Source organism: Temnothorax curvispinosus, unplaced genomic scaffold (genome assembly GCF_003070985.1).
Source record: "Temnothorax curvispinosus isolate PA1 unplaced genomic scaffold, ASM307098v1 QBEX01007653.1, whole genome shotgun sequence".
Taxonomy (NCBI): Eukaryota; Metazoa; Arthropoda; class Insecta; order Hymenoptera; family Formicidae; genus Temnothorax; species Temnothorax curvispinosus.
Genome location: NW_020217433.1, coordinates 1 through 10,673, shown reverse-complemented (window position 1 = coordinate 10,673; position 10,673 = coordinate 1). Strand labels below are relative to the sequence as shown.

General features: G+C 44.4%; 3 protein-coding genes across 3 annotated transcripts; 1 reads left to right on the top strand and 2 right to left on the bottom strand.

Moving 5' to 3' along the window:
- Positions 1-2,536: 2,536 nt before the first annotated feature.
- On the bottom strand, positions 2,537-4,288 carry LOC112457240 (uncharacterized protein K02A2.6-like; the record flags this gene model as incomplete). Its single annotated transcript, XM_025020168.1, has 1 exon — positions 2,537-4,288. A coding segment is annotated over exon 1 (1,752 nt), but the record flags the coding sequence as incomplete, so codon positions are not given.
- A 188-nt stretch (positions 4,289-4,476) lies between these two features.
- Positions 4,477-6,525, bottom strand: LOC112457239. The gene is made up of 2 exons (XM_025020167.1): positions 5,706-6,525; positions 4,477-5,459 (listed from the first exon to the last, which is right to left on the bottom strand). The coding sequence occupies exons 1-2, from the start codon at positions 6,523-6,525 to the stop codon at positions 4,477-4,479; spliced, it is 1,803 nt and encodes a 600-aa protein (XP_024875935.1).
- Positions 6,526-7,171: 646 nt separating this feature from the next.
- Positions 7,172-10,648, top strand: LOC112457238. The gene is made up of 5 exons (XM_025020165.1): positions 7,172-7,585; positions 8,342-8,695; positions 8,763-9,055; positions 9,292-9,571; positions 9,704-10,648. The coding sequence occupies exons 1-5, from the start codon at positions 7,172-7,174 to the stop codon at positions 10,646-10,648; spliced, it is 2,286 nt and encodes a 761-aa protein (XP_024875933.1).
- The last annotated feature ends 25 nt before the right edge of the window (positions 10,649-10,673 follow it).

The following is a 10,673-nucleotide window of genomic DNA, read 5'->3' as shown; positions in this document are numbered from 1 at the left end:
AAACAATATTGAGATTAAATCAATAATTCCTATTCTCTTCTCTCGAATAAAATAAGATTGATTCAATATCTTGAGACAAGAATATATAAATTTAAGCTTATATATTCTTGCGTTTAAACGTTTTAAAGACCCTGCACGTTTTAACAATGTGCAGGGTCTCTTAGACTCAGGTGAGGTAACTGAAGGTTAATTTAGTAAACGCGCGGAAGGTGTCGTTGATGAGCAAGATAATACTGGTAAAAAACTAAACTCACAAATACTTCGAAATCATAGCAGTCACGCAGATAATAATAGTAGAGTATTAAACTAACAAATAATATAGAATAAAAACTATGAGGAAGTAATGTGCAAGTTTCTACTTGCACACTTAAAAACTATGAGGAAACAATGTGCAAGTTTCTACTTGCACACTTTTATTATTTTAAAATATCATTTTTTGAAGTCTCAATTATTGAGACTTGAGATGTTCTAACTGTCCCCCTTAAAAAGAAATGAATAGTGAGCAAACTAAGGTTCAAAGTTAACCGACGTTTGTAAAATCATAATAGATTTCTTCGTCACCCATGAGGTACTACTGTTAAATGAAATCAGTAACTTATACAGTCATTTATAAAATAAACGCTCGACACTCGGTCAGCTTCGCAAAGTTCAAACATCGATTTCATACCTTCTTAAAAGGGGATTAACATTTAACACTACACTGTATTTTTTATATAACTAAAAAACTAATCAACCAAATGTTAAAAAATTATATATGAAATAGGGGTAGAAAAAATTGAAAAAAAACTCAAAAAACAATGTTTTCTTTAGTTTGTTCTACCTCTATTTTATATATAATTCTTTTAAATTTGGTTGATTAGAACCAACTTTACACCCAATCAAAAGTTCATATACGAATTTACGAAAACAAAGCTTCCTCTATGAGGAAGCAATATATAATTTATCTGTTCAGAGACCCAATCACAAAATCTTTCTCGATGGAGCAAATCTTGGAGGAGCAACATTTAAGTTGTGTGTCTCTTGTAAGGATGCATTCTTAAATCTTTCTTAATAATTCTATGTGCCTTGTTATGGTCCATACCGAGATCATATCCGATACTTCTCGTGCTGGTGTGCGGATTTTTTGTAACTGCTTCTCTCACTTAATTGATAATTTCTTCTGGGCGATAATGATTTTGTGCGCGTGTTGACGCGTGTAACGTGCCATGCTGGACAAGGCGAGTTAATAAGGTATGGAAATACCCGTGTGCCGGGTGCCACTTTTCAGGAAAGCGCTCAGCGTACAAAATTGCGGCTTGCCTACCATTTTATTCGCCGTAAATTAATAACATATTGGCCAACTCTTCGTTAGTATAACGAGGACGTTCTATCGTTTACCGCGTTTTCAATCCTCGCGTTGCACGCAAGGAAAAGAACGTCGGACCAGATAGTTTTTTGTCCGTCTACGGAAAATGCACTCGTCTGTTTTAAAAACGTCAAATGGTGAACGATGGAGCATCCTCGTTATACTAACGAAGAGTTGGCTAATATGTTGTTAATTTACAGCAAATGTCGTAAAAATAGAAGGCAGACCGCAATTTTGTACGCTGAGCGCTTTCCTGAAAAGCGGCACCTGGCACACGGGTATTTCCATACCTTATTAACTCGCCTTGTCCAGCATGGCACGTTACACGCGTCAACACGCGCGCTAAATCATCATCATCGCCCGGAAGAAATTATCAATCAAGTGAGAGAAGCAGTTACAGAAAATCCGCACACCAGCACAAGAGGTATCGGATATGATCTCGGTATAAACCATAACAAGGCACATAGGATTATTAAGAAAGATTTAAGAATGCATCCTTACAAGAGACACACAACTCAAATGCTGCTCCCCCAAGTTTTGCTCCGTCGAGAAAGATTTTGTGATTGGGTCTCAGAACAGGTAAATTATATAGTTTAATAATGTATTAGTGTTAGGGATACTTTAGTATACGGGATGGCGGGGATAGGATGAGAGATCGATGCAACAGGGTACACGAAGCCGAGACAGATATATGTGCAGTTACTATAGTTTAATGTCGGACTAAATACAATAAGTCATAGCGTGACCGTGCTCGGGCGGGGACTGACACGGGGATCGGTAGCTTGCGCCCCTCCACAGTGCGGCGCGACCACAGCGCCGGATAGCGTCGGTATCGATACCCAACATCTCCCCCCTTGGGAAGTTACCGCTGAGAGTAACTTTTAGCGGATGGATCCAAGATTAGTCTTTTCGGAGCCATCCGATTACGAGCGGGTCTAGCCGGCGTCGACTGGTTTACAGGAGGGTTAGGTTCCTGAATGATTGGGGTCTGGGCTGCAGGGGATGCAGCCGGCTGGTGATCAGCTTCCAAAGTAGGAGGCGTCTCCGGCGTGGGCGGCTGTAGGAGCGACCAGTCGTCCATCTCTCGGGCCGGGTTGACGGGTCGGAACCTCCCTTCCAGATATGATTGATGTGGCGGTCAATGACTCTTCCGTCTTCAAGGCGTACAGAGTAGCGAGTTTGTGATAGTACTTTATGAATAACGCCTTGTTCTCTTTTGTCCTTGCAAGTAAGGACTATTACGCGGTCGCCCAACGTTAGGTAAAAGGGTCGGGCGCCATGATGTTTCAAGAACTGCTTCTCCATGGCTAGCTGTTTCTCGGCAGAGGCTGGTGGAGCAGGCTCGTGGGTCTCAGGCTTCGGGAGCAATTTCGAGAACGGGGAGTTCATTCGACGTCCGAACAAGAGCTCTGCAGGAGACTTTCCTGAGGGCGATTCTGAGCATGGAGTGTAACGGTAGTTGTGCAGAAAATCAAACAGCTGTCTCTTCCAATTAGTCGGGTCCTTGGCGATGGCCCTTTTTACCGTGTCCACCATCCTCTCGGCCTGGCCGTTCGATTGCGGGTGGTTGACCGCAGCCAGGAGGTGGGAGATCTGCATTTCCTTGCAGAAAACAGCGAATAGTTCTGATGTGAACTGTGTTCCATGGTCGGTGACGAACACCTCTGGTGGTCCGAACCTGGAAAAGAATTCACGACACAAATCGACAGTGCGGGCTGAAGAGATCGTGGGTGTAATTGCCACGCCTAAAAACTTGGAGTAAGCGTCTACAAAAATGAGTAGATATTGCCCTTCAATTGGACCAGCAAAGTCGATGTAGACGCGTTTCATTGGTCGGGACGGAGCAGGCCATGGATCAAGTGGTACTTTGATTGGGAGTTTCTGGTTCAGCGCACAGGCGTCACATTGACGTACAAGGTGTTCAATGTCGTCGGACATTTTCGGCCAGTACACGAATTCTCGAGCTAACTGCTTTGTCCTTCTAATGCCGGGATGGCCCTTGTGAAGAGCTGCTAGAATTGTTGGCCTGAGAACCTCTGGGATGACCACTCTGTCTCCGAAAAGTAAGGTGTCATCAACGATACTGAGATCTTCTGAGCGTCTTTTAAAATATTCAAGTGACTCCGAAACTTCTTTTGTCTTCCAATCTTCACTGATGGCTTGGAAAACCGAACGTAAGAGAGGATCTTCCTTTGTTGCTTTCTTCAGATTATTCCGGAGTTCCTTACCAAAGAAGTCTATTGATCGATTTTTTAACTGGAGAAGCTCCGATTCCATTGCTTGGATGCTAGCTACTTGGAGTTCCTCCGCGTTATCACGACGAAATTTGTCGATCAAACGAGATAGGGCATCGGCATGACCAAAATCTTGAGTGCGGATAAACTCTATTTTGAAGTCGTAGCCCATGAGTCGCAGTGCCCAACGTTTGAGCCTAGCTGCTGTAGTAGCTTTGAGTCCCTTGGTGTTCTCAGTTTGCAGTAGGGCCACGAGGGGTTTATGATCCGTTTGAAGTATAAATCTTCTTCCCCAGACGAATTTATGGAATCGTTTGACGGTTGTGACGAGCGCGAGGGCCTCTTTTTCGAGCTGGGAGTAGTTCCTTTGAGCGTCGGTAAGGCTCTGCGACATATGGTAGACTGCACGTTCATGGCCGTTTGAGTCTCGTTGAAGAAGAACGGCGCCAATTCCAGTGGCACATGCATTTGCTGCCACTATCAGCGTTTTCGATGGATCGTAGTGATCCAGTAGAAGAGGGCTGAGCATGACCTTCTTGATTTGATTGAAAGCGAGATCATGAGTCTGGTCCCATAACCATGTGCGATTTTTTCGTGTGAGATCTTCAAGTGGCTGTTTCATTTCATGTAGATGAGGGATGAATTTGCCATAATGATTCACCATTCCTAGGAAGCTTTGTACCTCCGGAACCGAGATAGGCTTTGGCATGCTCGCTATGGCACTGGTTGCTTCTGGATCAGCTGATATGCCATGCGCATTCACGATTGAGCCTAGGTATTTGATTTCTTCCAGGCCAAAGCGACATTTTTCGGCTCTGAGTCTCCATCCTCTATCTTGCAGGCGTTGGAGAGTTTTGAACAGACGCTCGTCATGCTCTTTGCGAGTACGGCCTCTGACTATGACGTCATCAAAATATGCGGACACTCCTCGAGACCCTCGAGTGTGTTGTCCATAGCTTGTTGAAAATCAGCCGGTGCTGTTTTGAGGCCGAACGGTTCTCGAGTATACCTGTAAAGTCCAAATGGTGTTACTATAGTAGTGATCTCACGGTGATCTTTGTCAATTTCGAGCTGGAAAAATGCGTCACTAAGATCCAGTACGTTGAAATAACGATTTCCGTTAAGTTTTGCATTGATGTTATCAACAGTAGGCAGGGGGTGGCTGTTGCTGATTAAAACGCTGTTGACACCTGTCGAGTAGTCCCCACATAGGCGTATCTTGCCATTCTGCTTCTTTGCGATGACGATTGGCGATGTCCAGTTTGAAGTTGCTACCGATTCAATGATGCCAAGGGATTCGAGCCGTTTCAATTCTTCGGCGAGTAGAGCTTCTATCGCATACGGGATCTGTCTACATTTTGACTGGACTGGACGAGCGTCTCTGGCAATATTAAACTTCACTTTGAAATTGCTACAAGTTCCTAAATCGTCGGCGAATAAAATCGGAAAGTGTTGAAGGACGTCCTCGAGGTAAACGTTGTGTTGTGATGTGACCCCCTGGTCACTCTTCAAGAGGTTAGGTGTGACCCCCTGGTCACTCTTCAAGAGATTAGGCGGCTGTGCGTACATCTGGTGCACGCTTGATGCCTTTGATGTCGGCGAGGTTGCGGGTTGTGAGTCTAACGCGGGACTGCCCGGATGCAGCTCGGATAACGGCGTTGACCACAAGTTAAGGCTATCGATGGCGTTAAGACCGAATAGGTTAACTCCGTTGCGGCCGAGTGCTCGGATCGTACAGTAGAATCTGCCGATAATGTCAAATTCACTCCCGCCAGCGTGTTCAACGGTATTGCTTGATACTAATTTTGGCGAACCGATACGAATCCAGTCTTCTTTACCGATTACCGTAATATCTGATCCGGTATCGTATTGTAGTGTCACTGTTTTGCCGAGTAGTCACGTCTGCACGTATTGTCGTTTACGTTTATCGGCCGCGGAGAGCGATTGAGACACGACACTTTTCGCAATCGCGGGGGACTCGGGCTGTTCCTGGACGCTAGCAACACTTGAAACGTTTGAGCGACATACCTTTGCAATATGGCCCTTACCCGAACACTTGTAACACACCGCTTCGCGGAAAGAACACTTTGCTCGCGGATGAGCGCCACCACAGCCATTGTATTTACTTGCGAATGATGGCTTGGCTTTCGACGTGTCCACTTCCGGTGTAGATTTCCGATATGATGCTTTTTTCTCTTTGCGTTTCGATTGCGCGATATTTAACACGGAAACTTGAGAATGCTTTGTCGGGTTCCCGAGCGTTTTTAAACCCGACGCGACGTTCATATAAGCTTCGAGCTCGGCGACGACATCCTTAAGAGACGCGGCTTGGTTCTTCTCGATGACGCGAAGCGCGATCTTCTTTAGTTCGTCGTTATCACTAGAGAAACAGAACAATTGCAGCAACAATAGGATACGAAGATTATCGTCAGTCAGTTTGGAACGGTCGAAATCGGCAGCATGACGATTGATACGACCTAGATGTTCCGTAATCGGGGTTGATCTATCGTAACGATAATTAAGTATTTCTATGCGACGACGAGTAATAGGAATCTTGTCGCGGAAGAGTTCCTTTAATGTCGTTATAAGAGCCTCTTGAGTCATAGATGACGAATCTGTAGGTGCGACGTGATCCACAAGCCTATCGAATTCCGTCTGCCCGAGCTTGTCCAATACAAGGCGTGTTTGCATCTGAGGTGGCAGGCACGAAGCCTCCGTGACCACAGTGTACTCGTGGCGTAGCAGCCATTTTGCGAACGGCTTTGTTTCGTCGCCCGTGCCGTAGTGGTATTTTTCTACACGTGTACTCAGATGATTGTACATCTCCGAATGTGATGATGTGTGAGCTGAGGATGATGCTTCGCTTTTTTCTTTGTTGAGTTGAAGCTGTAAAAGGCTGTTTACAGCCGCTGTGAGAGCCTCGATCTGTCTTGCAGGGTCGGCCATCTTCGTTGCGGATCGCACTCGTTAAAACACTTCGTTTCGCGAGAACACAGGTTACAGCCGCAGCGCCAATTGTTAGGTCCGTCACGAGATACTTTAGTATACGGGATGACGGGGATAGGATCAGAGATCGATGCAACAAGGTACACGAAGCCGAGACAGATATATGTGTAGTTACTATAGTTTAATGTCGGACTAAATACAATAGGTTATAGCGTGACCGTGCTCGGGCAGGGACTGACTCGGGGACCGGTAGCTTGCGCCCCTCCACAGTGCGGCGCGACCACAGCGCCGGATAGCGTCGGTATCGATACCCAACAATTAGCTATATTTTAAGCTTTCATACGAAATCGTAGCAAATAACTTTCATTTATCGAATATTTCTCGTTGACGCGTTTTTTATATCGTGGCTAATCATATCACCGTTTCTTCTAAAGTCTGCGCAATAAAATGTCAACCTAAGTAATAAACAGAAAATTAATAATAATTTTTAACTAATTGTAAAAAAGGCATAAAAAATATGAAAAAATACACAGATACATTATTGTACCTTTATATCATACAGATTGACGATATTGATGATATTGAGGATGACTACTTTCTGCGGAGTATATTATGGACAGACGAGAGCACTTTCCGCAATGATGGCATGATTAATTGCCATAATGAACACCATTACGCGGTAGAGAACCCCCACTGTGTAAAAGAAACGCACGTCCAGAGAAGGTTTCACTTCAACGTTTGGATGAGGATTGTAGACGATACGATTATCGGACCGTACTTTTTCCCTGAAATTGTCAATGTCACGGCAGAAGTATATTCCGCGTTTCTGGAGGAAACACTGCCCGGTTTGTTGGAAGATGTTCCATTACACATCCGCCCAAACATCATCTTCCAACAAGACGGCCATCCAGCCCATACTTCCGTTCTCGCCCGTACGATTTTGAATCGTCGATTTACGAAAAAGTGGATAGGCATTCACAGTGATCTGCACGAGTGGCCACCGCGATCACCTGATCTCAGGCCTCTGGACTTTTTTGCATGGGGTTTTATACGGGATCAGGTATATAAGACACTACCCATGAATCGCAACGAATTAATTGAAAAAATACGGGTAGCAAGTCGCGATATTACACCCGTCACACTAAGTAAAGTGCGACAAAATTTTATGCGGAGAGTCGCATTGTGTTTGGAGAACAATGGTGAACATGTAGAACATGTCCTGTAAAATAAATACATATTGTAAATACGTTGGTTTAATTGCGTCAGGTGTGATTCGCGTTAGGACATCTAGATTATCCACGCGATATTGGTTGCGCCGAGATATTATTCGCGTTGGTATGATTGCGTTCCGATGTTACCTGCGTGCAAGCCTTTGCGTTGGAATGTCGTTTGTGCCGACATATTATTCGCGTTAGAATATTATTTGCGTTAGGATATTGTCGAATACTCGCGTGGCTGTCGAGGGAAGCACGTACCGGGCATCGATCCACGTGATCGATGCCGCAGTGCGCGGAGATTGCGGCGCTACTCACCACTTCCTCACTTCCTTGCTTACGAGAACGTCGATGTAACGTGTAAATAAATACAGCATTTATCTTCACTTTGGGTGTGGTCATTCAGTTCCTATCCAGTAAAAGACATAACAGCTGGCGACGAGGATTAACATAGCTATAGTGCAGAAGCATTCGGTGACCATAGTAGTTTAGAAAATACGAGTTAAATTTCGATGCCACGTGGCTGAATAAACGTGCGAAACGTGCACGCATGTCGGACGACGACAAAGAAAAATATACGGCGGAAAAAAAAGAAAAAACAGGAGCAGCAATCACCGGCGTACTTGCCAGGCATTAGCGGCTTTGCGCCTCTCGATAAAAACTTTGAAAAAACATCTCTAAGTAACGACGAGTCGGAGTATTCGGAGTGCGGTAGCAGCAGCGACAATTTGCAGGACGACGTGGAACACTTTGCGGTAATGGCGACGATAGGAAAATTATCCGAGTTCAACGCGGGAAACGAAATTTGGAGCAGCTACATCGAGAGGTTCGAATTTTTCACGGAAGCAAACAGGATAACAACAGATAGCGGTAAACGTTGTACGTTGCTTACGGCGGTGGGGGCGAAAACTTATGAGACAATTAAAAATCTCATTGCTCCGGAAACGCCGAGCTCGGTAACGTATGAACAAATTAAAGAAAAATGCCAAGCTCATTTTTGTAAACCAGTTAATGAACTTCTAGCACGAGTTTGTTTTCAAAAACGTGATCAAAAACAGGGCGAGAATCTGCTGGAGTTCGAGCGCGAAATTCGGTGGTACAGAAGAAAAACTCCCTTTAGACATGATGCTGCGCGACCGGTTCGTGGCGGGGATCCGTGACGAGGAATTGCAGCGTTACCTGTGCAGACGACACGAAAAAACCCTGACAAAGGACAATAAGGTCGGTCTGACATTATCCAAAGCTCTCGAAATTAGGAGTAGTATCGAAGGAACGGAGTTACTTCAAAAAATGCTAAAAAATCCGATGCGCAGTCAGTAAGAAAGGTAAATTCAAAAGGTAAAAAGAAACAAGGAAATAAACAAAATAATAATATAAAACAGGAACAAAAGTCATGTTTTCGTTGCGGGAAGTCAAATCACACACCGGATAAATGTTTTTTCAAAAATGCTAAGTGCAATTATTGTAAGAAAGAGGGTCATGTATAAAATGCCTGTATTACGAAGAAAGAAGGTATAAAACTTAAAGAAAAGGGGTCCGCGTCAACTCACAGGATAGATTGGGATACTGATTCGAGCGACGGAACAACGATTTATTCGATTCACGGGAAAAAGAAGATCCATTCGACGAGCTCGAAATATAGGACGAAATTGAAGCTTAATTCTGTGAAAATAGAAATGGAAATAGACAATGGTGCCGACAAATCGTTGATAAATCGATCGAGTTTTGAATTGATCTGTGCAAACAAAAATCCGGCTTGGAGTTCGAGATTACCGAATCTAAAAGCGTGGGGTAAGCGGCCGATTAAGACATTGGGAATCGCTATGGTCGACGTAAAGTACAAGGGAGTTACGAAACGACTTCCGATTATCGTCACCGAAAAGGATCGAGGGCCAAATTTATTTGGAGCTAATTGGTTCGACGCTTTTGATATTAAAGTAACTGGAATTCAAAATGTTGAATAGGAAGCAGCAAGATACGAGGAACTTCTGGGAAAATATCCTGGAGTGCTGCAAAAGGATCTTTCTAGACACTCGGGGACTCTGATCAACATCGAGCTGAAAGCGGAGCACATACCAAAGTTTTTCAAGGCCAGGAGAGTGCCGTACGGGCTTATTGAGCCGGTAAATAAAGCGCTAGCGGAGATGGTCGAACAAGGAATGCTGACACCGGTCAATCAATCGGACTGGGCCACACCGGCGTTGTTTGTTAGGAAGCCAAACGGGACAATTAGGGTGGTCGGCGATTATAAGGTAACAGTAAACCCTTACATTCGAGAATCCGAGTACCAAATACCAACCGTGGAGGAGGCAATGACGTCACTTAACGGCGGTAAAATTTTCTCGCAAATTGATTTGAAAAACGCATACAAGCAGCTTCGTGTGGATGAAAAAACAGCAAAAATTTTCACGATCAGTACGCCACATAGATTGTTTAATGTTATCGTGCTTGTAGATGGACTGAATATTGCACCTCGTATCTTTCAAAAATTTATGGTGTCGCGACTACAGGGGATCTCAGGAATCTTGATATATTTGGACAACATCAAAATCCAAGGCCGAAATAAGGAAGAGCACGACATTAGGCTGGAGAAAGTGCTTGAAAGGCTTAACGAAGCCAACTTGCGCATCAACCGGAAGAAATGTACGTTCGGAGTTTGTTCAATGGAATTTTTGGGTTACCAAATATCGGAAAAAGGAATCCAGCCGTTGAAAGCGAAACTGGATGCCATTACCAAGATGCCGGAGCCGGGATGCGTAAGAGACCTACAGGTATTTTTGGGCGGTATAAACTTCTACGGGAGGTGTATAAAAGATCGAGCAAAAATCGCTGAACCTCTTCATCGATTGCCGGACAGCACGGCAGAATGGGAGTGGACGGAGATACATAAAAAGGCAATTCAAGAATGAAACAAAAACTGATTTCAGCCCCGAT

Excerpts from the sequence above, each read along its gene's own strand:
- LOC112457239 (XM_025020167.1), bottom strand. The coding sequence starts at position 6,525 with ATGGCCGACCCTGCAAGACAGATCGAGGCTCTCACAGCGGCTGTAAAC. Across the intron at positions 5,460-5,705 it reads AGCCAAGCCATCATTCGCAA|TGACACTACAATACGATACC; the intron begins GTAAATACAATG and ends TCGGCAAAACAG.
- LOC112457238 (XM_025020165.1), top strand. The coding sequence starts at position 7,172 with ATGATTAATTGCCATAATGAACACCATTACGCGGTAGAGAACCCCCAC. Across the intron at positions 7,586-8,341 it reads GGGGTTTTATACGGGATCAG|GAGCAGCAATCACCGGCGTA; the intron begins GTATATAAGACA and ends AAGAAAAAACAG. Across the intron at positions 8,696-8,762 it reads CTCCGGAAACGCCGAGCTCG|CACGAGTTTGTTTTCAAAAA; the intron begins GTAACGTATGAA and ends ATGAACTTCTAG.